The 27700-nt window shown below is 47.0% G+C and overlaps 1 protein-coding gene and 1 long non-coding RNA gene across 9 annotated transcripts in view; one reads left to right on the top strand and one right to left on the bottom strand.

Moving 5' to 3' along the window:
- The window catches only part of DNAI7 (dynein axonemal intermediate chain 7), an 86186-nt gene that overhangs the window by 13249 nt on the left and 45237 nt on the right, over positions 1-27700 (top strand). For 3 of the 5 annotated variants that reach the window (XM_082238835.1, XM_082238836.1, XM_082238833.1), the window contains exons 3-5: positions 13458-13636; positions 18083-18242; positions 25991-26114. In XM_082238835.1, the coding sequence (XP_082094961.1) occupies positions 13458-13636; positions 18083-18242; positions 25991-26110 (459 nt within the window). In that variant the 3' untranslated portion in view covers positions 26111-26114. The remainder of the gene's footprint in view (positions 1-13457; positions 13637-18082; positions 18243-25990; positions 26115-27700) is intronic. The other 2 variants (XM_082238837.1, XM_082238834.1) reach the window with 1 other exon arrangement.
- On the bottom strand, positions 266-12437 carry LOC309541491. Of its 4 annotated transcripts, none has more exons than XR_014223745.1 (5): positions 10438-12437; positions 5095-5212; positions 3536-3945; positions 2214-2293; positions 266-2084 (listed from the first exon to the last, which is right to left on the bottom strand). It is a non-coding gene; the product is annotated as an uncharacterized lncRNA (long non-coding RNA). The 4 variants fall into 4 exon arrangements; XR_014223746.1 differs by having other exon boundaries at positions 3691-3945; positions 10438-12434; XR_014223748.1 differs by lacking the exon at positions 10438-12437 and adding an exon at positions 6188-6310 and having other exon boundaries at positions 3691-3945.

Below are 27700 nucleotides of genomic sequence, written 5' to 3'. Positions count from 1 at the left end.
CTGTTCCTCTCCCACGGGCACTGCACTGCTCCTCTCCCAACCGTGGCTCCTATGCCTGCTCTTGTGAGTGGCAGAGGTAGTGGTGGAGGGACAAGGGGCCTGAAAGGAGCCCTTTCGGGCTGCTCCTTCCTCCGCCGCTGCCGCCACCACCTGGTTTGTGGTGTGGTGAACCGGCTTATACTCGAGTCAATAAGTTTCCCCAGTTCTTTGTGCTAAAATTAGGTGCCTTGGCTTACATTCGGATCGGCTTATACTCGAGTATATACTGTAACTGAAATGGCCTGGCCTGTGGTGGGTTGCAACAGCAGCACTACCGCCATAGGCAAATATGTTTAAAAAACGTTAAGAAAGGCATCTCCAATTGCAGGATTGAGTTAGAGGGGGGTCCCAGGTTTGAAACGGTTGAAGACTATGGATTTAGAAGATATAGCACTATTGTGGCTAGGTGCTGCCATGCCATGAAATGTGGCCTGTTTACGTATTTGCTACACCAGGGGAACACCCGGCCACTGATCCGTGTGGCAGATTTGCGCCTGCTAATTTATATGCATAGATGCCCTTCGGCAAAGTAAGAGGGTGGTTGGCTGAGGTCTCGCACCCTGCTTGTGACCTTCTTGGAACTCCTGGCCGGCCAAGATCGATGACAGCTTGCTGGACTAGGTAGACCTTAGTTCTGATCCAGCAAGGGGTGATCTTGACCTCCAATTCTTAAGGCCCCATTAACAGGGTTGAAAATGTGTTGTCAACACCTGCTGAAACCCCAGAAAAAGGGGCGCATGTGGGAATCGGCAGGAATCCCGTAAGTCAGGGGATGGGGCGTTGGGCAAGGGACATTCTCATCGCCACCTGGAGATGCGTAGAACTGAAACTGGGACCTCCTTTTGCATGCAAAGCAGATGTTCTGCCATTGCATCTCTGGCCTTGCCCAAAGTTTTCTTAATGCAGGGCTGCCAAACGTCTGGGCTTCCTCCGAGGCATCTGGGCATCGGCCTTCAAAATGGCGTCCGGGCGTCGTCGTCGTTTTCCCCCCTGAATTGGCAAAAGGTCTGGGAAAACCCAAACATACGGCAAGTAGGGTGATTTTTTTTAAAAAAATAAATGCTTAAAAAATCCCCCCGAAGCCTAAAAACTTAAATTAAACTTTAAAAACCCACAGCCTAGTTAATGGGAGTTGCTAGCAACGCCAGTAGTTCAATCTTTGAGCAGGGAATGGAGGCATCTTGCCTGTATTGCACAGGAGTATTAAGGCACTGTAGGGCGAGAACCTCATATAATCAGAGAACTGTAGAGTTGGAGGGGACCCCAGGGGCCAATGCTAACAGTGCCCTGTCATTTTGCCTCTTGCAGCCACGCTACTGGCAGAGTTGTTCGCCTTTGTTTAATTCACATCCAGCCTCCTTTCAGAATAAGATTATTTCCAAGGCATCCTACAATGAAAGGCAATAAAAACAAATTCAAAAGACTTGGCATGAAAGAATTTCAAAACAGCAGCTGGCACAGAGGCAAATAAGACTTAATTGTTTCTTTAAAAAAAGTCTGGCAGAACAAAAAAAACAGTTTTAATAGCATGTCTGAAGACGGCATGAGAGGTATCTTTTGAATTGTGAAAATACATTGTCAGGCGATTATGTATTTTAACATGTTATTAACTGAAAGAACAGGCATTGTCTGCGCTTTTAAATTAGCAGAGGGCAGACGGTGGAAGAATAAGTGAATATGGCAAGAACCTTCAAGTAAAGATGTAAAAGAGTTGATCCTTGGTTATGAGCGCTGGGGTTTTGCAAGGTCCTTATCTGTGAAGTGCTGCTGCTTTCTGGTTCTCCTGTAGCCTTCAAACTGTCCAGGGAAGTTGGATAAGTTTTCGGGTTCCAAAGTCCTTCCAGATCTTTTGGGCTACAACTCCCATCAGCTCCAGCCAGCACTGCCCAAAAGATATGCAGGTAACCCATCTGGGAAAGGCTATGGCATTGTAATATGGTAACCAAGGGATCGAGTGATGAACCAGGAAGTGCTGAGTTCAAGTTCTGCTGCTGATCAAAACTTGCTTGACGGTCCTTGACAGGACAGTCTCTTCTAGGCTTGTCCTACAAATGCAGGAGGATGAAATGATGAAATGGTACAAATAACTAGTAGAAATAATGGTAGTTATTTCTTGTTGTGGACCATTTTGCAATGAGTGTTTGTAGAGCTGGCAGATGAGCTGTAGAGCTTACCTTCTTGGCAGGTGAAGACTGAGCAGGCAAGCCATTTTGCTCCTTGTATAGAAATCCAACACTGCATTATAAGCAGCCATCTAGATAGAGCATGGAGAGGTGGTTAATAATAATAATAATAATAATAATAATAATAATAATAATAATAATAATAATTTATTTATACCTCGCCCATCTGCCACTCTGGGCAGCTTCCAACAGAGTATTAAAATACAGTAGTCTGTTAAACATTAAAAGCTTCCCTAAACAGGGCTGCCTTCAGATGTCTTCTAAAAGTCTGGTATTAGTTTTTCTCTTTGACATCTGGTGGGAGGGCGTTCCACAGGGTGGGTGCCACTACCGAGAAGGCCCTCTGCCTGGTTCCCTGTAACATGGCTTCTCGCAGTGAGGGAACCACCAGAAGGCCCTCGGCACTGGACCTCTTTCAGGTATACTGGACCTGAGTTGTAAGGCCAGACTAGTTGCCTGCTATTCCACAGTAGCCAAATGGACGAACGCAGAAAGTTGCCTTACACCGATTCGGACCATTGGGCTACCTAGCCCAGTAATATAATAATAATAATTTTATTATTTGTACCCCGCCCATCTGACTGGGTTGCCCCAGCCACTCTGGGTGGCTTCCAACAAATATAAAAGTATAATAAGATATCAAACATTATAGATACAGATAGGTAGCCGTGTTGGTCTGCCATAGTCAAAATAAAAAAATTCCTTCCAGTAGCACCTTAAAGACAAACTAAGTTAGTTGGTCTTTAAGGTGCTACTGGAAGGAATTTTTTTATTTAAACATTATAGAGTTCCCTATATAGGGCTGCCTAGAGATGTCTCCTACAAGTCATGTTTATCTATTGGACATCTGATGGAAGGGTGTTTGTTCCACAGGGAGGGTGCCACTACTGAGAAGGCCCTCTGCCCGGTTCACTGTAGCTTCACATCTTGCTGTGAGGGAACCTCCAGAAGGCCCCCGGAGCTAGACTTCAGTGTCCGGGCTGAACAGCAGGGGTGGAGACGCTCCTTCAGGTCATTTAGGGCTTTAAAGGTCAGCACCAACGCTATGATTTCTTTAAGCCACGTCCGCTACTTGCCTTCACAGTGTAGCCCCCACTGAGGCCCATCAGGGCACTGATCCTGTGCCGTTACAAGGCCTCCTAATCAAATGCAAGCAGGTTTGCGTCGAGATAAACGAAGGACAAAGATGGGAACAAACGCCATCGGATAACTGGAGGTTTTTATCACCTTCCAAGCAGCCTTGAGCTGGAGGATTCCACACAATGGGCTCTTGATAGTTGAATGAGTCGATGACTTTTAAGTCATCCTCCTACCTCATTCATCTTTGTCCCTTCAAGACTCTCTTAGGTGAGGGCTGCTCTGCGTTCCTTCGGCAAAGTAAGCGGATTAAGGACCTGAGGTTTGAATTCAGATTGACACCTGACTTTCTCACAAAGGCGAGGATGCCAATTATCCTCCTGTTTCTTACATTATAATCCCGCCTGAGAAGCTCAAGGTGACTTGTGTGGAATTGGTCCCATTTCATCGCCATGACAACCGTGAGAGGCAGACTCTTTCTGGCCCCCGAGTCACCCACTTAACCCTGGGCCCCGTCTCACGCTTTGTTGCACTCCCTCTTGAAGATCAGTTCCTGAGTGATCTTATATGCATGCTTAAATAGATAACCACAAGCGGTTAAAAAAACATATCCCTGGAATGGTGTTTCCTCTTCCGGAAAGGGCATCTAGAGGAAAAATTAAAGGAGTTACAAGTCAATCTGAGGCCCAATACAGTGGTACCTCGAGTTACATACGCTTCAGGTTACATACGCTTCAGGTTACAGACTCCACTAACCCAGAAATAGTACCTCGGGTTAAGAACTTTGCTTCAGGATGAGAACAGAAATCGTGCTCCGGCAGCGCGGCAGCAGCAGGAGGCCCCATTAGCTAAAGTTGTGCTTCAGGTTAAGAACAGTTTCAGGTTAAGAATGGACCTCCGGAACGAATTAAGTACTTAACCCGAGGTACCACTGTAACAGGATTATTACTGGTGATACACTGATAGGGATAATGAGTCAGAGAATTGCTTTCTTACAGATGATTGGGTTCAAGCCCCATGTGGGGCAAAAGATTCGCGCATTGCAGAGGGTTGGACTAGATGATAATAATAATAATAATAATAATAATAATAATAATAATAATAATAATAAATTTATTATTTATACCCCGCCCATCTGCTGTCTGGGTCTCCCCAGCCACCCTGGGCGGCTTCCAACAAAGTACCGTATTTTTTGCCCCATAGGACACACTTTTCCCCCTCCAAAAATGAAGGGGAAATGTGTGTGCGTCCTATGGGGCGAATGCAGGCTTTTCCTGAAGCCTGGAGAGCGAGAGGGGTCGGTGCACACCGACCCCTCTCCTCTCCAGGCTTCAGCAGAGCCCCACCGCCAGCCCCACAAGCTCGGGGGACAGCGGGAGGCGCAGCGCGCCTTTCCCGCTGTCCCCCGACTTGGCTAGAAGGCTGGCGGGGGGGAGAAGCCTGCTCCTCCCCATCGCCAGCCCTGCAAACTCGGTTAGACTTGGTTAGAAGGCTGGCGGAGGGCTTCCCCCTCCTCCAGCCCTGCAAGCTCCCAGAGCGATGCCGAAGCTGCACGCAGCTTCGGCATCGCTCTGAGTCCCGTCCTGGGGGCTGGGGGAGGGGGAAGCTCGGGCTTCCCCCGCCCCAGCCCCACGCCTGTGGGGGAAAATAAATTTTTCCCCTTTATTTCCCCCCCCCCCCAAATCTAGGTGCGTCCTATGGACCGGTGCGTCCTATAGGGCGAAAAATACGGTACCGTATTAAAATACTTTGACCCTAGGGATCCCTTCCAACTATATGACAAAAACCTCCTCACCTGCGTGAGATGTTCTGCTGTGATTTTTCACATGCAGTCAACTCCCTTTTAGTGTAGATTCATAAGAGGGTGAGAGAGGATAGAAGAAAAGCGAATGCCGAATTCTTTCTTCAGTGAGCTGACGGGCGTAAAAAAAGAAAGAAAAAAAGTGAAAGCTCTTGGAGACGGATGTCTCTTTATGTACCACTGACCCTGTCACATAAGATGTGAGTGTGGCAGGGGCCTAGTAATTTTTACAAATACATATATTTATAACGACAGCTATACAGAAACAATAGCAGCAAGCACCGAAACCGGCAGGACGTGAAATCTGCATCCTAGCACGACAGCATCCCTTAGCTGAAGTGAAAACCAGCAGCCAAAGTTCACAGAGTGCCCTCTGCTGGTCAAATGGCTATCTTGCTTGACCCAAAGAGAAGTCCGTGGTTTTTCTCAAGCCTCTGGATGTGACTCACCCCCTTGGCTGGTGAACCCAACAGAAGCTTTTTTCTTGGTTATCTGCAGGTTCCGCCTTTCTTATTAAACAGACCAACCCCAACGAGGGCACAGAGTAGTAGGAATTTATGCTACGCAAGTACAGTGTTGCCCCGCAAGACGAATGCCTCGCAAGATGGAAAACTCGCTAGACGAAAGAGTTTTCCGTTTTGGAGGTGCTTCGCAAAACGAATTTCCTATGGGCTTGCTTCGCAAGACGACAATGTCTTGCGAGTTCCTGCTGGTTTTTTCCCCTCCCCCCCTTTTTCTAAGCCGCTAATTCGCTTATCAGCTGATCCGATCAGCAGATAAGCCGCTAAAAGCCTCTAAAAGCCGCTAATAGCACTAACCCGCTAATCTGTCAATGGGCTTGCTTCGCAAGACGAAAAAACCGCTAGACGAAGAGAATCACAGAACGGATTCTTTTCTTCTTGCACGGCACCACTGTATTGTGGAATTGAGCGATAACGGCTCACGCAAGAGTGTGACCGAAAGTGCTGTGTGGGGGCGCAGAGTGCCACTTCCTTTGTTTGTGTGACCAGTGTGTGTTTGTGTCTGTTGCCTCCCCACGCCCAGCTTTTGGGAGCCTCCCCAGTGTTGCTGATGCTAGGCCCCTTACCTGGCGTCTCACCTGGGTGGCCTGGGGGAAGGTGTTGGGTTTCCCACCATCCTGGCTGGAACTGAGGTGGACCTGCGGGGCTAAAGGAAGCGAAGGCGTGAAGGAGTGGGGGAGACGTTGGGAAGGGCTGAGGTGGACCCATTTATCTTTGTGCTTTTTTTGAACTTGCATTACAGTGGTACCCAGAAATAGTGCTTCAGGTAAGGACTTTGCTTCAGGATAAGAACAGAAATCGGGCTCCGGTGGCACGGCAGCAGCAGGAGGCCCCATTAGCTAAAGTGGTGCTTCAGGTTAAGAACAGTTTCAGGTTAAGTACGGACCTCCAGAACGAATTAAGTACTTAACCTGAGGTACCACTGTACTTTTTCAAATAAATCAAACGCCTTGAGATGTAAAAGCCATCATATATATATATATATATATATATATATACACACACACACACACACACACTTTTTATTAAATTTTCTGTTTTACAATTTAAAATACTCATTTTACATCCTTAAGGTATCAGTGACTTCCCTTCTTCTCTTTCCATGGTTCATTTTTCATATCCTAAATCCATACAAAAACTATACCATTCAGTATTCCATTATTGCATCCATCAAAACTTGTTTACACTGTTGAATTTATCTTAATGCTGCCAGCGTTTTCAGCTGTATGCAATTATTTCCCATACATTCAACAAATGTTTTCCAATCTTCTTCAAATGTAGGTTCTTGTTCTCTTATTCTATATGTTAAGTCTGCGGGTTGTACATATTCTGTCAGCTAGAGTAGCCATTCTTCTTTGGTTGGGACCTTTCTCATTTTCCATTTTTGGGCTAAGCGGCTTAGTCATGCTGGCCACATGACCCGGAAACCGTACGCCGGCTCCCTCGGCCAGTAAAGCGAGATGAGCGCCGCAACCCCAGAGTCGGCTACAACTGGACCTAATGGTCAGGGGTCCCTTTACCTTTAATAGCTAAAGCCGTAGCTGTAAAATGTAAAACCAGCATCTGTCGGAGGCAGACTTGAGACATCTCGCTCGGGGTGGGCAACTTGGGGCCAAATGTGACCTTCAGGCAATGCCCCTCCCTGACCCCCACATCTCTCTGGCCTGGCATAGCCCCACATTGAGTTCTTATGTGGGGCTATGCCAGGCTGGAGAGACGTGGGGGTCGGGGAGGGGCATGTGTCCTTGAACTGGGATCATTCTTACTGACTCTCAGGTTTTTAGGATCAGCTGAGGGGGCTTCTTGGTAGTTCTCCCACCCCCGGAAGTGTGGGGAATCATAGCGCAGCAGAGGGTTTTCTCAATGGCAGCCCCTGAACTGCACAACTCCCTCCCTAAAGAGATACATCTAGGGTGGCTCAGTTGGTTAGAGCATGGTGCTGAGAATGCCAAGGTTGCAGGTTCAATCCTCATATGGGACGGCTGCATATTCCTGGATTGCCGGGGGTTGGACTAGATGCCCCTCATGGTCCCAGCTCCGTGATTCTATGATTTTCGCTGTATGGCATTTGCCATATGCTGGAAAAATGTACCTCTTTACCATGGTGTTCCACAGCGAAAGTATTTTGTTTCATAGGGCCCGCCTCTGGCTGACTGGCTTTACCTGTTTTTATCGTTGCAACCGTTCTGTCTGTGTTGTTTGCACGTTGTTTCTTGTATTGTGCAATCGGCCCTGGGATCTTTATGGTAAGAAATCTCATAAATAAGGCCTTTGGTTTTCCTGGACGGAGAGAGGTGTATGTAGAAATCCGTGAGGTTGTAGTGTGTGCTAGTCCTACTCCGACCCGCTGATGTCAATGGGCGCTACTTACTCAGGGCCATTAATTTCAGTGGGTCTACTCTGAGTACTGAACACAGTGCCATTCCGCCTGGGGCTGATCGGAGTCGTAATCTAAAATACCTGGAAGGCAACATATTGCCATGCTATGGTTATCTCCCGCTTGGACTACTGCAGTGGCGCTCTATGAAGGTGACTTGGAAACTAATCCAGAATGTGGCAGCTAGATTGGTGACTGGGAGCAGTCACCAGGACCATATCATACCCATCCGAAAGGATCTAGATTGGCTCCAAGTACAATTCAAAGTGTTGGTGCTGACTTTTAAAGCCCTAAAGGGAAGCTTTTAATGTTTAATAGACTATTGTATTTTAATATTTTGTTGGAAGCGGCCCAGAGTGGCTGGGGAAGCCCAGCCGGATGGGCGGGGTATAAATAATAAATTATTATAAATTATTATTATACCTGGAGGAGAGTCTCCCCCCCCCCATCATTCAGCCTGGACACATAGGTCCAGTTCCGAGGGACTTCTGGTGGTCCCCTCTCTGCGATAAGTGAAGCTATGGGGAACCAGGCAGAGGGACTTCTCTGTGGAATGCCCTCCTGTCAGATCCAAAGGCAGCCCAAGTTTTTAATGTTTGATGTTTTGTTATGTTTTTGTGTATGCTGGAATCCGCCCAGAGTGGTTGAGGCAACCCAGTCCGATGGGTGGGGTACAAATAATAAGATTATTATTATTATTATTATTATTATTATTATTATTATTATTATTACCTGTTAACGGGGAAACCTGAGGGCTCCCTTGGACAAAAAAAAACAAGGACACCAGCCAGGAATACCAGAGCAAAACAGCAGCCAGTAGGCTTGGTCTTTATTGAAGACTGTCGCGACAGGACTCCCACCTGCCACCAGGTGGAACAAGATGGAAGCCCCGAACAAAAGAGCCCCCAAACTTTTTATTAGCTGCTAATCCCCATGTTACACCCCCCCAAACTACATCACTAATACATCATGGTTACATCATGAAGGGGGAGGTCTGGACCCTGCCCCATGGTTCTCCTTGCCCTCCACCAAACACCTTTCAAGTGTAACCAAAGAGATATTTTCATTTCCCTGTTTCCCAGCCAAGTTAATCACACCCTGTTGTCTTCATCTGGGTTTGTTATTTCTCGAATGGCTACCTGTCCGGCACTCAGGTATCAGGATGCCAGGGCTTATCACTTAGGCAGAGGGGCTGCTGAGTAGCTGAGCTCACGTGTCTATATGAATTTCTGAAGTTTTCCCAGTGAGCCAGTACATAGATACATTTATCAGCGAATTGTTACATTTGGTATCGTGCAGCAGAGGCCCTTTGAATAGATAGGAAGAAATTGTGATGAAGTGTTTTGTGGGAACAAATCACAAAAGCGATTGTTCTGATTTTGGTAGTGGCTCCATGTGCATGATATCTGCTGGAGGGCAACCCCCCCCCCATACATAAATTCCTGCAACAACCGTATTGGGGAAGGGTGAATTGGGCAAATTAAAGAACCACAGGGATCGGCCTTGTTGGTCCATCCAACTCAGTGCTAGCAGTGACCTTCCTGGATTTTGGGCAGGGAGCCTCTCCCAGCCCTAGCTGGAAATTCCAGAATGAACATGGGACCTTCTGCATGCAAAGCAGAATGGCCTGCCCTGAACTCTGCTGCTTCTGTCTGTGGCTGCTTACCATGGAACATCCATGCTCAGAGGCCTGTGAATGCTGGATAACCGGGGCCAAACAGCAGAAAGCAATGTTGTAGTCGTTCCCTGCTTTTACCCTGAGTCTACCAGCTCCACCTGGTACGCAGGATGAGACCCTACCTGCCTGCGGACTGTCTTGCCAGAGTGGTGCATGCTCTAGTTATCTCCCGCTTCGACTACTACAATGTGCTCTGTGTGGGGCTACCTTTGAAGATGACCAGGAAACTACAACTAATCCAGAATGCGGCAGCTAGTCTGGTGACTGGGAATGGCTGCAGAGAAAATATAACACCGGTCCTGAGAGTTCTGCATTGGCTCCCAGTACGTTTCCGAGCACAATTCAAAGTGTTGGTGTTGACCTTTAAAGCCCTAAACGGCCTCAGTCCAGTATATCTGAAGGAGCGTCTCCACCCCCATTGTTCAGCCCGGACACTGAGATCCAGCGCCGAGGGCCTTCTGGCGGTTCCCTCATTGCGAGAAGTGAGGTTACAGAGTACCAGACAGAGGGCCTTCTCGGTGGTGGCACCCGCCCTGTGGAACACCCTCCCTTCAGATGTGAAGGAAATACGCAGCTATCTTATCTTTCAAAGACGTCTGAAGGCAGCCCTGTTTAGGGAAGTTTTTAATATTTAGTGCTGTATTGTTTTTAACACTCGATTGGGAGCTGCCCAGAGTGTCTGGGGAAACTCAGCCAGATGGGCGGGGTATAAATAAATTATTATTATTATTATTATTATTATTATTATTATTAAATTGTACCTGCCTTGCAGCTGCTGGAAACGGAATGCTAAAATTAGATGGGTCTTTGGTCTGATCCAGCCATGCTCTTCCTTGGTGTTTATGCTCCTTCAGCTCAGAATGAGGCCTGCTGTGTGTTTTTATTTCCTTGAGACGTCCTCCCAGGAGCTCTCGCCCCGGCACTGTTTCCCTTTCCCCGCTCCTTCTGCCTGCAGTGGGAACGCTCTGAAAAAAACGAGACCGGTCACGTCATACCCGTGAAATGCGCAAGGAATTCTTGTAGGTGTGCCATGGGTGAAAGGACTCTGAGATCTTGGCACCCGCCGCTCTGATCCGTTTTGCTCCGTAACTTTTATATAATTGCCCCTCTGTTCTGGTTACGTAATCAAGATTGCATTCAGCACAGAGCAAGCAAGATAAAATAAAAATAAAATCTGCTTCTCACCCAAGCTCTTGTTGCAACCGTGGGAAGAGAGGTGGCTGGAATGTCAGGACGCTACTTCGTCCAAACACATTTTTTTCTGGAAAATTAAAGCGTGCGGAGGAAGGTCGTGTGCCTTGCTGATGGGATCAGCGCTGTTGCAGAGGGACAAGGTCTTTGTGTGTGTGTGTTTATTATTATTTTTTAAAGATACAGATTCGCAAAAGAAATAACGCGGCATAGCTGAGAGTGAGTTTGCTGGCTAGCCAGCTCTGCAAAAGTACTAGGAGAGGTTAGATAAGGTGCAGGCAAATGCAGAACGGAATGGTGGGAAACGTAATCTGGAATATCTAAAAGTAGTAAGGGGTTAAAAGGTAAAGGGACCCCTGAACATTAGGTCCAGTCGTGACCGACTCTGGGGTTGCGGCACTCATCTCGCTTTATTGGCCAAGGGAGCCGGCGTACAGCTTCCGGGTCATGTGGCCAGCATGACTAAGCCGCTTCTGGCGAACCAGAGCAGCGCACAGAAACGCCGTTTACCTTCCCGCCATTTATCTACTTGCACTTTGACATGCTTTAGAACTACTAGGTTGGCAGGAGCAGGGACCGAGCAACGGAAGCTCACCCTATCACAGGGATTCACACCGCTGACCTTCTGATCGGCAAGTCCTAGGCTCTGTGGTTTAACCTACAGCGCCGCCTGCGTCCCTAGCAAGGGGTTAGGGTCGCCTAAAATACGGATCCATAACTGAGGCCAAATTAGCTATTTGTGCAGCACTGATTCCCCCTGTCCCAATTGTGAGAAAAGCATTGGTCTGGTTTGCATGCCCCAGTAAACCAAACCATGGTTTACTAGGACTTGCAGGCTCCTGGAAGAGAATTAGCTGTTGTTTTGCTTCTCTTTTTTCACTCCCACGCTGCCCTTGGCATGCGGTCCGAACTTGGGCTTGTGGTTCAGCTATCTCCTCACCAGTCACGAGCTGTGCCCAAGTTTGCACAGCATGCTAAACCTTGGTTTATCTCCACAAAGTGTGGCAGTCAAAAAGTATTGGTTAGGAGCAAGCAGCCTGTGATATCCTCTCCAGAAGCTATACGTGTTTGCATGATCCTGTTAAGGCCAAGGATCAGGTCCCTCGAGGCTCCGGAGCTGAATGCGGGACTCATCCTTCCCATAGCCCCATCTCACACTAGTCCTCTTTCATGCCCTCCTTTAATAAATAATAATAATTTTTTATTTATACCCCGCCCTTCCCGGTTCAGAAAACTGGGCTCGGGGCAGCTAACAACAAATTTAAAACACTTAATTGATGCAACAACAAAAAAGAGCATAAAATACAGTATAAAACGTGAATAACAATAAATTCGGAATTCAAAAATTCAAAAAATGCCTTTGCCTAGCTGGAATCTGCCCTTGAACTCCGACTGCAGCTTTTTCTTGCCTGGACCGATCACAGAGAGGGGTGTGTATAAGTGCAGAATGGTTTGCATAAGTGCAAGATGGTTTGAGCAGAATTACACAGATCTTGGACTGACTGCATTGGCTGTCAATTAGTTTCTGGGCCCAATTCAAAGTTCTGGTTTTGGCCCATAAAGCCTTAAACGCCCCACGAGTGCAATACCTCCAGGACTGCCTCTCCCCATATGAAGCTACCTGGACCTGAGATCAACCTCTGAGGCCCTTCTTCGTGTGCCTCCTCCACGTGAGGTCCAGAGGTTGGCAACATCAGAAGAGGCCTTTTCTGTGGTGGCTCCCCGTTTGTGGAATGCTCTCCCCAGGGAGACTCACCTGGCACCTTCACTGTATGTCATTTAGGTGACAGGCAAACACTTTCCTCTTCAACCAGGCTTTAGGTTGATTGACATCCAATGCCCTTTTTAATGTGTTGCGGGAGACCTGCGAGTATAGCGTGGTATTCAAATTTAATAATGATGGTTTTGTTTTCGTTCTTATTTTTATAATGCATTTTGTTGTTTCTGTATTGCAATTCTATGCTGTGAGCTGCCCTGAGGTCCACGAAGGAAGGGTGGTATTCATAAAAATATAAGTGTCTGTAGAAGCCAGCCTCCCGTACAAAGCTAAAACTCAAGTTTATTGCTCTACTCACTATTTAATTTAATTTATAATTTTCAGGTTTATACGTTTCAATATTTTGCAGCCATTTTAACAACATTTCACAACTTGACTTCCTTCCCCCTCTTTCTGCGGTTCCTTAAATTTATTGCTCCACTCGCTTTTGCCTGTGCCCTGCCTTCCTCCATTGCTGTGTGACCCCTGCAGGTTGCTCAGAAGGGAATATAGGCTGTAAAAGGTTTCCCATCCCTGCCTTTAGCCACATTTTGGCTTATGGTGATGTGCAAACCAGGCCAATGTGCAGTGGGACAAGGCGGGGAGAAACCTTATAGGCTCATCACATCACCTGATTCCAACTGCAGTACCACCCCCAACCACACTAAGCGCTGCTCGTTTTCTGGTTACGCTATTCTGCTTGCCCTCCAGGCTTGATGTCTCGGGTGCGAATGATGCTTCCAGCTCTGTAGCATTGGTGCCGCCTAAGTTAGGTGTACGTGAATAATCAAAAAGTGTTTTCTGCCTCCCCTCTTTTCTTCCCGCCTCTCTCAGGATTCGTACAGGAAGCAAGTAGTCATAGATGGCGAGACCTGCCTCTTGGACATTCTAGACACAGCCGGCCAAGAGGAGTACAGTGCGATGAGGGACCAGTACATGAGGACGGGCGAAGGCTTTTTATGCGTATTTGCTATAAATAACACAAAATCTTTCGAAGATATTCATCATTATAGGTAAGCTTCGCTCGGGTTGCGGTTCCCAGCATCCCATTGTTGGGCTTTACAGATGGCTGCTTGCAAGGCCACCTAACTCAGGTTACCCTAGACCCAGGGGTCAGCAAACTTTTTCAGCAGGGGGCTGGTCCACTGTCCCTCAGACCTTGTGGGGTGGGGCGGACTATATTTTGGGGGGAAAATAATGAACGAATTCCTATGCCCCACAAATAACCCAGATTTTAAATACAAGGACACATTCTACTCATGTAATCCTGGTTTAGGTCAAATCTGCTTCAACGGTTGAATTGTGCCCATAAGCAAAATGGAAGCAAAATTCCAGCAAGCATTTTAAGTTATTTTCTCTTTCATTTCATGGCTGAGCTGGTTTTTTATCTCTGTCATATCTTCCCCCTGCCTTATTTTGCACTGCTTAGAGCTGCGGTGTTAAGCCCTCTATACGTTGCTGCAATAAATGAATGTGTAAGACGCTCACAACACCCTGTTTTCATTGCTTCTTGCCAGGGATCAGCAAACTTTTTCAGCAGGGGGCCGTTCAACTGTCCCTCAGACCTTGTGGGGGGCCGGACTATATTTTGAAAAAATAAATACAGTGGTGCCTCGCAAGACGAAAAGAATCCGTTCTGTGATTCTCTTCATCTAGCGGTTTTTTTGTCTTGCGAAGCAAGCCCATTGTAGGATTAGCGGATTAGTGCTATTAGCACTATTAGCGGCTATTAGCAGCTATTAGCGGCTTTTAGCAGCTTATCTGCTGATCGGATCAGCTGATAAGCGGCTTAGAAAAAGGGGGGGGGAGGAAAAAAACCCAGCAGGAACTCGCAAGACATTGTCGTCTTGCGAAGCAAGCCCATAGGAAATTCGTTTTGCGAAGCACCTCCAAAACGGAAAACTCTTTTGTTTAGTGAGTTTTCCATCTTGCGAGGCAGTCGTAAATGAGTTCCTATGCCACACAAATAACCCAGAGATGCATTTTAAATAAAAGGACACATTCTACTCATGTAAAAACACGCTCATTCCCGGACCTTCTGCAGGCCGGATTTGGCAGGCGATTGGGCTGGATCTGGCCCCCCGTGCCTTAGTTTGCCTACCCATGCCCTAGATCTGAATTCAGGACACTCTCCTGGGTTGTGGGGATCCGCACATCCTCTGCTCACGTTGCAGAAGGTATCACCCTGAGCAGGTAGGGCAGATTATCTTGCTTCGGGCTGCAGCTGGGAGAAATGCCCCCCCCCACTTTAAAACAAACAAACTGAAACCTCCCTGCAAATAAAATCTAGAGTGCTGGACCAGGAGCCTGGGAGACCTGGGTTCAAATCCTCCCTCAGCCTTGAAGCTCGGTGGGTGACCTTGGGCCAGTCGCTGCCTCTCGGCCTAGCCTCCCTCACAGAGTTGTAGCGAGCATAAAATGGAGGGGGGGTGGGTGGGACAACCACGTCCACCACCTTGAGCATCTTGGGAGAAAGGAGGTGGGGGATATACAGTGGTGCCTCGCAAGACGAAAAGAATCCGTTCTGTGATTCTCTTCGTCTAGCGGTTTTTTCGTCTTGCGAAGCAAATCCATTGACGGATTAGCGGATTAGCGCTATTAGCGGCTTTTAGCGGCTTATCGGCTTATCGGATCAGCTGATAAGCGGCTTAGCGGCTTAGAAAAAGGGGGGGAGGGGAAAAACCCCACAGGAACTCGCAAGACATTGTCGTCTTGCGAAGCAAGCCCATAGGAAATTTGTTTTGCGAAGCACCTCCAAAACGGAAAACTCTTTCGTCTAGCGAGTTTTCCGTCTTGCGAAGCATTCGTCTTGCGGGGCACCACTGTAAATGAAATAAACAAACAAATGTGGGTTTGACATCTGTTCCGATTTAAAATACGTAGAAGCAGTGCTCGTTCTGCTTGTTTTACACTCTGGAGTCCCTCAAGTTTCCAAGCCTTTCTTGTGCATTATGCAGAGTGAGGTGAGCGTGTGAGAGCACAACACTCTCCACCTGAAATGTTCCAGTGCAGAATCTCCGCAGGGTCTCCCACATAAGGATCTCCCCACAAGTAGTAAACAAGCGCACCAGCGATAGAGCGATGCATACTGGTGCAATAGCTTCGTACGTGCAGGAAAAACCCGGAGAGCCACTGCCAGTCAGTGCAAACAGTATTGAGTTGGATGGACCCAGAGGTCTGGCTCCGTGTAAGGAAGTGTGTGTGTGTGTGTTTATTTTGATTTTTTTCTTCCTTGTTCTGCATAATATGTACATTGGCTCTAAGCATATGCTCTCTGGTCCGTCCACCCCTTCAGCTGCCTTAAATGCATGCTAATTAGGAGGGTGTTGACTAGAAATGGGACTCTGTTGCGATTTGCCTCAAACGAAAGCCTATAAAGACTTGCCATGTGATTGCAGCAAACGCCCTCTTTAAAACTGCTCAGTTTGAAAGCAGCCCTTTTTTTGAGTTATTTTTAATCCTGGCTCCAGAACCCACTGATTTCAGGATCTGTGTGGCGCTGTGAGAAGCCACACGGAGTGATCGTGAGAAGGCAGCTGTGGTTGTGTAACTCGTCCCCTCCCCCAGGTCATCATCCAGGTGCTTAGTTCTCCCCTGGGTCAGTCACAGTCTCTCGGCGGAGCCCGCGTCAGAGGGTCTCCGTGAGAACGAAATGGGGAGGGAGAGAGCCATGTGCGCTTGCCTTGGACGCTTTGCAAGAAGGGCGGCCTGTAAACATGACGATAAATGAACAATTACATTGTCAACAACCGCTTAGAGATTTTATTACGATCAAGCGTTGCGAAATGAAAGCTTGGGCCACAAGTCCACATGCGTCAGGCTTGTGACGTGGCTTCCCCACAGGAACAAGAGAGCCCTTCCCAATTTGTGTGCTTTGCTCTCTACACATGCTGTAAGACTGGCATTGCTCCCTGAAAGCAGGAAACCATGTTCTCCACCACTGAGGCGCATCGCACCACTGCATGCCTTCTCTTCTTGCTCTTAGTAAAGGTAAAGGGACCCCTGACCATTAGGTCCAGTCGCGGACGACTCGGGGGTTGTGGCGCTCATCTCGCTTTATTGGCTGAGGGAGCCGGTGTACAGCTTCTGGGTCATGTGGCCAGCATGACTAAGCCGCTTCTGGCGAACCAGAGCAGCGCACGGAAACACCATTTACCTTCCCGCCGGAGCGGTACCTATTTATCTACTTGCACTTTGACGTGCTTTTGAACTGCTAGGTTGGCAGGAGCTGGGACCGAGCAACAGGAGCTCACCCTGTCGGAGGGATTTGAACCGCTGACCTTCTGATCAGCAAGTCCTAAGCTCTGTGGTTTAACCCACAGCGCCACCTGCGTCCTATTCTTGCTCTTAGGCCCTTTTAAAATGTGAGGTGCTTGTGTGTGGGGCGGGGGTGTTTATTGGGTGGTAGTGGTTGTTCTTATTTTGATTATGTACGTTGTGGTTTTATATTTTTATTTTATTCTGTGAACCGTCCAGTATAGTCGGTATAGAAATTCAATAAATTTGCCTCTCAGCCACCTCCAGTCCAGTTAACATCCTGAGCTGAGCTTGTGTCTGCCTCAATCAGTCTACCTGGTCCCTTTCTTTGTGCCTTCACTGTATGATTGTTGAAACACCTGAAACTTCTAAACACATCGTAAATAATAGGCTCTAAGGCAGCAGTTCTCAACCTGTGGGTCTCCAGATGTTGTTGGACTACAACTCCCACCATCCCTGAGCTCTGGCCTTGCTAGCTAGGGGTGATGGGAGTTGTAGTCCAACAACATCTGGGGACCCACAGGTTGAAAATGGCTGCCCTAAGGACACTTAAAGACTTTTATCTTTATTTGAAGTATAGAAATTCAATAAATAAATAATAATCACACTAAATGACCCTCGGGCTCCCTTCCAACTCTACAATACTACAATCTCTGCTCAATCACCAAGTTCTGTTGGGCGAATGCTGTTTACTGCCCCCTGTGTAAATAAGGCTGCTTGGCAGCTATGAGAAATACAGCATTTAGTGTGGACAGTCCAGCAACATGGAACGTCCTGCCAATGGAAACCCACCAAGCATCCTTCTATATTTTTTGGCATTTTTTGAAGCCTTTCTTCAGGCAACGGGCCTTTGCACTTGGATGAATGTTGTGACCGGGCACTTACTTATGACATTTTCTGCACTTGATATATTTTCTCATGTAAACTTGACATTTTATATTTGCTGTATGTAACCCTTTGTGGATGATTTTGTATGTGAGTTAGCAGTGTAAAAATAAAATAAAATAAATCAGTGAGCCCTGGAGATGGGCTGAATGCAGATGAAAACCTTGGTAGTAAACAAAACAAATGGATTTAAACAACTTGCTTCTTTTTCTTTTTAAAATCTCTTCCTTCAAAGAAGTAACCGTGGCAACACCTCAAATATTACTTTGCTCTAAAGTGGTCTCTTGCTCTTCTCTTATTCCCCCACCCCTCCACAGGGAACAAATAAAAAGAGTGAAAGATTCTGAAGATGTCCCCATGGTGCTAGTAGGAAACAAATGTGACTTGCCTTCGAGAACCGTAGACACAAAACAAGCTCAGGACTTAGCTAGAAGTTACGGAATTCCTTTCATCGAAACCTCTGCGAAAACGAGACAGGTAACATTGTGTGTGTGTGTGTTGTCTTGTGTGTAAGAACAACTGTCCCCGGTTGAGGTTGAGAACAGAGTTTTCTGTTCGAATAAAGAGTAGGATTCCTAGTACCTGCAGGTCCATGTTCCTGGAAGATCCTGCATCTCTTGCTCTCAATATGGTTTCTCCCCAGGATAGCCGAGATTCAAGAAAGCAGGCAGAGTCACGTTCCATTTTATTTGACTCTCGAGAGCCAGTTTGTATATTTGAGGTCCCACCTGCAGCCTACACTTAAAGCAGTATCGCACCACTTTAGCCAGTCGTGGATTCCCCCAGAGAATCCTGGGAAACTAGTTTGTTTCTGGTGCAAGGAACTGTAGCTCTGCCAGGTGAAAACTACAGTGTTCAAGAGTCTCTGGGGGAATCCATGATTGGCTAAAGTGGCATGCTGCTGCTTTAAAATTAAAACTTCAAAATCTGTGTATGTGTTGTATGTGGCTTCCATTAAAAAAAAATAAATAAAGAAAAAACCGTCCTGGATGTTACACGGGATGGTGGTGGTGAACTTCCCACAAATTCCTTATGGGAAATAGACGTGATGATGCCTCTGTTGTCTGGATTTTACCACCTCAGACTCACATCACCCGAATCCCGAGGCCAAGAACAGAATCCAGGACAAGAATCCACATACAAGCATGCAGTTTGACTTCTCCAAGCATATATCCTTCTTTTATTGCGCTAAATAAGTCCCAGAGCAGCACTTGCCTGGTGGCCTTGTCTTCAAATTTGGAAAGGCATTGGGTTTAGAGGTCTGACTCTGCCACCCTTACGATCCCTTTAAGATGCTGAAATAATTTGTCTGGCGTGAATTCGTAGGAACATCTGGTGCATTCTAAGTGGCAGGATGTTGCAGCTGAAGCCTCGACTGAGTTATTTTTAGTCGTTTTCATAACGGCAAGAGTTATCTGAACGTTTCTCTCCAGCTGCACAGACCGTGGATTGTCGGGGGACAGTAAGTGCCCCGATTAACAGTTTCCCTGAACACGCATAAGAACATGCTGAGTAATACTGGAATTGCAAACTGCCTGTGTGGGATCTCTTAATGTTCATAAGGTATCGAAGGTAAAAATCGAAATAAGGACTAGAGAATAGTAGCAAACGCTGCTTTGCATCCATTTTTAAATGGTTTTCACATCCTCTCAACTCAGTAATTGCCTGACCTTAATGCAGAAATCCCTTTCCCCCTGTATTCCTTTTCACCGAAAATAAATGTTCAGAAATCCACTGTATGTTTGGAATGTGTCCAAGGCTGTGTGTACACACTGCACAAAATGCAAAATTTGCCCTGGAAGCGCGAGAACAGCCAGCATCTAGGCCTCATGGTTTTTTAGGAAACGGCTTGAAAAGGAAACCCACGGGCGGTGTTTTTACTGAACGGAACAGGGGCTTCTATGACTCACGCAGCTGCATGCTCGTGATCCAGAGAAGAACCTGGCTGGATTTCTTCACATAGCAAGTCCCTCCTTCCCTCTGCATCCCCTTGGTTCCAGCTTGGCATGCAGTGTGTCACTTTAGATGCTGCTGCTTGCGAGAGAAAACACCTGTAAAAAGCAGGGGAGGGAGGAGAGAAGGATAGCAGTATCTGCTCTGACTTCTGCCAGATGTGTGCTGACAGTTCTCCTGCCTCCCAAGTGTTATCCTCCTTCCTTTAGTGGGGAAAGATGAAGGATGTTGCCGTGGGATGGTTGAGGACATCTTCCCTTTGCCCAGGAGCCCCACTTGCACAGGAGAACGCATGAGGCTCCAGCTCAGGAAGCCCCTTCTATACTTCTTGCCTTCTCCTCTTAGCATCAAATAATTGCAGAATCGGAAGAGACCCAAAGGGACATCTTTGGGTTGCCTTCTTTCCCCTGGGCTTTGGTAAATAAAACTCATACTTGAGTATACTTTGAAAGCAAATTATAGTGCTATGGATGTGCACATGACTGTCTTCAGAAAACAAGAGCACAGGTCACTGCCTCAAGGAGCTTACAATCTAAAATTTTACCTGTGCGCTTCCTTCCTTTGCACGCATAGCTTTTGAGTCCTGTTTGCAGTGCAGAATACAGCCCTGGATATATTTCATATGGCTGTGGTTACCTAGCCTGTGTGCATCATTTGTGGTTTTTTTTGTTTTCCAATCGTTGCAAAGTTGCTGGGCTTAAATCTCTGCTTGCTTAAAAAACAAACAAAAAACGTTGACTTTGCTCTGCATTACAATCGGCTTCCTCTGCTCTTCTAAGAGCCTGTGATTTCCACTTCACCCCTGCTCAATGATTCATTTCCTTCAGGCTTTTTTTAAAGAGCTGCATCAATGTATTATACCCCAAATCACCTAAATAGGTGAAGTTGCTTTTGCTGTTTGGGACTAAACATATTTACCTGGCATCCTTGGACACCTGCCATGGCCCTGATGGGCATTCGCCAACACTGAAGCCTGTCTTGTGCCCACCCCCTCCTTCTGTGGTTGGCAGGAGGCAACTACGAGCCGCCACAAAGTTTTCTGCAGTGGTCTTAAGATCACATCCCCACCGTCCATTTCAAGCACACTGTGTGCCACAAAGAATCCTGGGAACTGTGGTTTGTTAAGTGTGCATGGGATTGTAACCCTGTGAGGGGTAGACTACAGTTCGCCAGATGCTTTGGAGCAAGCCACGACTGCTAAAATGGTAAAAAATTCATTTAAATGTGTGGTGTGAATTATTCTGTTCATAGGGCTTAGGACCTATGCCATAAACTAGTTTCTGTACCCATTGAAAGGTATTTTATCCCATCCCAAACGTGTGGCACACTTAGTGGTAAGGGGCAGGCTAATTACTATAAAAAGGTAAAGGGACCCCTGACCGTTAGGTCCAGTCGTGGACGACTCTGGGATTGTGGCACTCATCTTGCTTTATTGGCCAAGGGAGCCGGGTCATTTGGCCAGCATGATGAAGCCGCTTCTGGGGAACCAGAGCAGCACACGGAACTGCCGTTTACCTTCCCGCTGGAGCGGTACCTATTTATCTACCTGCACTTTGATGTGCTTTCGAACTGCTAGGTTGGCAGGAGCAGGGACCGAGCAATGGGAGCTCACCCTGTCTCTGGGATTTGGACCGCCGACCTTCTGATCGGCAAGTCCTAGGCTCTGTGGTTTAACCCACAGCACCACCCACGCCCCTGCTAATTACTATGGGTTGGAGTAAAAACCCAAGGAACCTAGTATCCCCATCTCCACTGGTGGTTTCAAAGAACTCAGGATCTAGCCATTTACCCATCATCTCTCCTACTTTCTAGCATTTAGAAATACCTGTACTCTTAAGAGGACGTATCATATGCTGGGAATGCTGCCATAAGCACACAGATAACACCATTCCTGAATTTTTCCAATCTCTTCTAAAAAAACAAACCAGCCATCTCAGTTACACAGCTGGCTATAACAAATGTCTCTTCTTCTTTGGCGATCGCTCTTAGCCGAGTAAGATTGTCTTCCATAAACACGGTTTTAGCAATGTGTCCACAGGTGACTGTGGAGGCCAGTTCTGGATCCACACGTCCTTCCACAGTGAGGACATAGTTTTCCGGGCAGGAGTTGATCACTGTGAGGGTTTGCCAAGCGTGCCTTCCTCTTAGCACATTTCTCCCTTTCGTCCTGAGTTCAAAGGTCTTCAAAGTCCATAACACCTTTGGAAAAGGCTGTTCTCCAATTGGAGCGCTTGCAGGCCAGTGTTTCCCAGTTGTCAGTGTTTATACCACAATTTTTTAGGTTTGCCTTGAGAGAGTCTTTAAACCTCTTTTGTTGACCACCAGCATTACACTTTCCATTTTTAAGTTTGGAATAGAGTAGCTGCTTTGGATAATCAGGCATCCGCACATGACTAGTCAAACGACTATAACTATAACAAACATCTAATGTGCTCTGACACACATAACAGACTCCCCCTGTCAGCTTTTCTGTAGCTAAGCAATAAAGTGCACCCCCTCTAGCCCCATACTTTTGGGGCATAAATCTCCCAACTTTTAACTGCATCTGGGGGTTCCATTAGAAACAGTAATTCGTTGTGAGTTCTGGGAGTTGTGGGTCTGTGAGAGGCAGTTCCCAGAATTCTTTGGGTGAAACGTTTGCTTTAAATGTATGAAATAAAAAATTCCTTCCAGTAGCACCTTAAAGACCAACTAAGTTAGTTCTTGGTATGAGCTTTCGTGTGCATGCACACTTCTTCAGATACGTATCTGAAGAAGTGTGCATGCACACGAAAGCTCATACCAAGAACTAACTTAGTTGGTCTTTAAGGTGCTACTGGAAGGAATTTTTTATTTTGACTATGGCAGACCAACACGGCTACCTATCTGTAACTTTAAATGTATGGTTATGTATACAGCTTGGATTATCTTTACTGTGTGGTTCCCCCTCGTGTGGAGAGAATGGGAAATTACGGTGACAATTTCTTTTTTCCTTCCTTTGAAAACTAGTGTTCGTTTTGAGGGATCTGGTAGATTTTTTGTTTGTGGGGTGGGTGGGAATTTAGTTTTCCAGTAGAGCAGAGATGGGTAACATCACCCTGAGCTAAGGCTCCTCCTATATTTATTTTCCCTTTCTTCAGTAGCATGGTTGCTTTTTTAAAAAATGGCAGCTTACTGCTCTTGGTGTGTGCTGAGGAGGGATTTGATGTAAGAGAGAAAGGCATGGGAAAGGTGGTATTTTTTTGGGGGGGGGACAATTCCACACAGATGGGGGGTAGCAAGAGAGAAAGGTGGTTACTCAAGGGAGAGGAGACTTTTGGGTGGCTGAGGGTGATGGAGCTGGAGGAGTAAAAAGCCACAAACAGTGATATCTGGATGTGGGAGCAGATCGAGAAGGGAAAAACATGGCTGCAGAGTGGGGCCATAGGAAGCTGGGAAGAGGAGTTTGTGCTGGGACTGCAGGGACATGGCTGTAGGAAAGATGGAGGAGCAATATAGCTCAGTGCAGGAGAATCTGTTCGAGCATGCAGACGGTCCCAGGCAGTGTTAGATATATATCTAGACGCTAAATGGCTCCTTAAATCGAGATTGCAGTTGCCAAAATGGAATGTCTAGTTGCCATTTTTGGACAAGACGGCTCTAAAATCTTATTTTTCATACGATGGACTGACTGTGTTAAACATCTGGCTAGTTCAGATGACATCCTTCAGCTCGGTTAAGAACTCTGAGCGCTTCCTCTTTTTCTTAATGGTGACACACCGACCATTCATAACGTAAGAATATTCTTCACAGCTGTGAGCAGAACAGTGGGGTGGGGTAAGTGAAGACAAGCTACAGCAAAGCGTTTTGGTTCCTGAAATCCATCCCGATTGTGCAGATAAAATATAACGGATAGAATTCTACAGGGTGGGGTATTAGTGTGTGAAAACAGCCCAGATCCAAGGATCCCCAGGCATGAACCTCCAGGTGGAGGAGATGTCAGGTGCCATCTTGGTGCCTAGGCATCTTCACTTGGTCGCAAGTGGCCGGTAGCCAGGTGCAAAATGCGCCTGGCGCCTGGCTAATTTCGATCACTGGTCCCAGGTTCAATCCCCAGTATCTCCAGGTAGGACTGGGAGAGACCTCTGTCTGAAACCCTGGAGAGCAGCTGCCAGTCAGTGCAGACAACACTGAGAGCTCGAGAGACCTGACTCAGCATGAAGCGTTTTCCTCTGTTCCAGTGGCAAATGTTGCAGCCTTTTTCTTTGGACTCAAGCTCTGATCAGCTCCTACCAGCACAGCCAGTCCTGTCAATGGCGACGGGAGTTGCAGAGCAGCAGCAGCAGCATCCTGGGGGCCACCGATGAGCAAACCCTGTTCTAGAGGAAGCCCCTTCCTCTTGTGCTCCCTTTCTAGTTTCCATAAAATTGTCGGGAAGCACACGCATGCCTTTGTGTATGTGTTTCCGTGTGAAAAACCTCTCCTATGTTGTAATGCTCTCCTGTAGCAAAACTGCCACTTCCGTGTTTCCTGTGGGAGACAAGCAAAGTTTCAACAACTTACTCAAATGCTTCCCCTGTGTGGCTGGCTCTTTAAAAACCTTTTCCCCAAGCCCTGCTTCTTCTTGTGGTGAACTGCTTTGCCTCAAACGGGCTCCTCTCTAGTCAATCTTTCGCCTTCTTTGGTGTTGATCTCTTTCTCCATCTTGTCTGCATTGCTGAAACAAAATCGCAACTCCTGCTTTCGGTGATCGGGATGGAGGCAATGGGCTCAATTGCCTTGAAATGGTTCCTGAGGGACCTCCATTGAAATGAGCTGGGTGGGGGGTGGATACACAGTCAATGAAAGTTGTTGTCACCCTCCCCAGGGGTTTGGGGGAAGAAACATTCCCAGGTATTGGGCCCTTTCGGGAAGTGAATGAACTAGCATCTCAAATAATCGTGGCAATCAAAACAGTTGGATCGGATGGATGCGCTTGTGCTTATGGAAAATTTCCTGTGCTTTTCTTCTTCTTTCTCTTATTGCAAGATGGGGATGTGACTGTTTAGCCCAGAACCTCACAGATGGCTTTCTGGGGAGCCTCAGAATTCCCTCGCTGTTTGCTACAGCAGACGAACAGTCTTGATACTGATCTTTCCCTCTGCAATGCGTGGCCATAGGGCAGTGCTGAATTCATTCCTGGGCGTACACACTGCATTCAAAACAGCGCCAGAGTGAGGCCTAACAAGCCTGGCCAGTGTCTTGCACTAACTGCTTGTGACTGCCCTTATTTGACTTAATTTGCCCCACCAACCCCTTCCATCCAAACGACTCGCGACTGCAGCTTAAGCAAACTTCCAGTCATGCAATGTCATTTGTCATAGGTTCATCTTTAAAGGCAGTATGTATTTCCCTTACATTTTATGCACCTCAATCTCCGTACAAGGGAATCAAATGGAAAAAGAGCATTACAAACTGTGGAAAATGCATGTGGAAAATATGTAGTATTCCCCCCCCCCTTCGGCCTCGCCTGTCACCAGGTTTTTTGTCTCCAGAAGGCTGGTGAAGTTTGAATCTAGCCGTCGGGCTCAAAGTGGTTCTTCAAACCCCTGCCCCAGAATCTTTGGCAAAGGACTCGGGTTCCTTGGCAGATGACGTCACATTGAAAGGGTTTCCTGAAGGGAAGAAATTTTAAAAATCAAGCTCCTAATGTGTTTTTTTTTTTTTTTTGAGAATGGAGGCTCTGTTGCCATTTCCCCCGAATGCTGGACACAAGCGAAGCTCTAAATCTTAGGAAATCGAGTGTGTTATCATCTAAACAGGTGTGAACGTGACGAATAAAGGGTCTGTTAGGGGTGACTAACCTGTGATATTGTTGGGACTCCCATCATCCTTGACCATTGGCCAGATTTGCTGAGGTTGCTGGGAGTTGAAGACCATCAACATCTGGAAGGCCACAGGTTAGCCACCCTTAGTCTAGATCAGGGTTTCCCAAACTTGGGTCTCCAGCTGGTTTTGGACTACAACTCCCATCATCCTTAGCAAGTCAGGGATGATGGGAGTTGTAGTCCCAAAACAGCTGGAGACCCAAGTTTGGGAAACCCTGATCTAGACCCTTAAGGACTGGTATATTTTTATATCAACAGTAATGAATATGGAATTGTACCTAAAGCATTTTCCCCACATGCAGCTAGGTATCTTGCCCCCAGCTCCCACGCTGCTTTTCTTAGGAGTTTAGCTGCTAATTTCCAGTTTTCCTCTGACGACTGGGCCCCCACCCTCTTCATCCCGGTTAACCAAAGCTGGCTTTAAAGGAGTTGTGTTTTACAATGCAGAGAGTGGAGGATGCATTTTATACATTGGTGCGAGAGATCCGCCAGTACAGATTGAGAAAAATCAGCACAGAAGAAAAGACTCCTGGGTGCGTGAAAATTAAAAAATGCCTTTTAATGTGACAGGGTAAGTTTTGTTCTTGTTTAAGAAGAAAAGAAAAAAAGTTCGGCGGGGGGAAAAAATCTGATCACCAATACGAATCAAATCTAACTTGCAAACTTCTCTCTGGTGATTCCAGTAATTTCAAAATGATTGTAAGTATCAGCCAATCTGTTTTACTGTCGCCACCCTCCTTTAAGAATATAAAGGTTTTTCTCTGTGGTTTCAGCTGTGGATGAACTTGTACGGTGCATTGAGAATGCGCCTTTCTCTTTTGGAAACCCCTTTCTGGTGGGCCAGGAAATTTAGAAACAAGACTTTGTTTGGAGCCAGTTCACAGAAGGCTGCAAACTCCTTGCCCCTTGAATTTTCAACACTCGATTTTGCTCTCAGCCATATCAGGGTGAGCGGCCTCCATGCCTTCTATTTCTGTGTGCCCCAAAGGCCCTTTTCTCATTCTCTTCCCTTAGCAGAACGGAACAAGCTGAGCTGTGCGCAGTTGCCCCGCTTAACGGGCTGCTTTCTTTAGAAATGTGGACCGAAGCCCACGTGTCTGCAGTGATTCTGGCAAAGGTCAACTTATACGATCCAGGGTTCAAAGAACAAGCCGCTCAACTTTTGACTTCTGTCCCTCGAAAACAGATAACACATGCTTACCCGCTCAGACTTAGGAATATTCGCTGATTAGTTCTGCAACGAATCCAGTGCACTTACGCATGCAGTGTTCTCCCGGGAGGTTGTGCCTCTCTCTTGAACGCAGTACAAGGGCATTTCTCGATTTCAACCAGCCTTGCTTCCCAGCCCCCTTGAGTGGTTTTGCCTGTTGGGATGTATCGTTAAACTCCGATGATGAGCTCTTGTTTGCCAGGAGAGGGGTGTGTAGAAACTAGTGTAAGGTAAAGGTAAAGGGACCCCTGACCATTAGGCCCAGTCGTGGCCGACTCTGGGGTTGCGGCGCTCATCTCGCTTTATTGGCTGAGGGAGCCAGCATACAGCTTCTGGGTCATGTGGCCAGCATGACTAAGCCGCTTCTGGTGAACCAGAGCAGCGCATGGAAACGCCGTTTACCTTCCCGCCAGAGTGGTACCTAATTATCTACTTGCAATTTGACGTACTTTCAAACTGCTAGGTTGGCAGGAGCAGGGACTGAGCAACGGGAGCTCACTCCGTCGCGGGGATTCGAACCGCTGACCTTCTGATCGGCAAGCCCTAGGCTCTGTGGTTTAACCCGCGTCCCAATAAACTAGTGTACAAAGGGGAAATTGACATTTCTTGCTGTGCCCACTTCTGCCTATGGTCTCTCCCGCCACGGGTGTGTGCCCCCACCCCCAAATGTTGCTCAGAAGGTAAACTTTCATAGGGTCTCGCTCCATGAACTGCTAATAAGATGCAAGGAAGACAGGCGTTGTCTTCATGATAAGTTGGATGGGGGATTATTACCTGGAAAGGTGAGCTCTTATTATTATTATTATTATTATTATTATTATTACAGTGGTACCTCAGGTTACATACGCTTCAGGTTACAGACTCCGCTAACCCAGAAAAAGTGCTTCAGGTTAAGAACTTTGCTTCAGGATGAGAACGGAAATCGTGCTCCGGCGGCGTGGTGGCAG

This window comes from Podarcis vaucheri, assembly GCF_965113315.1.
Source record: "Podarcis vaucheri genome assembly, chromosome: 10".
Classification (NCBI taxonomy): Eukaryota; Metazoa; Chordata; class Lepidosauria; order Squamata; family Lacertidae; genus Podarcis; species Podarcis vaucheri.
Note: the sequence above shows the minus strand (reverse complement) of the source record. Positions and strands in the feature narration are given on the sequence as shown.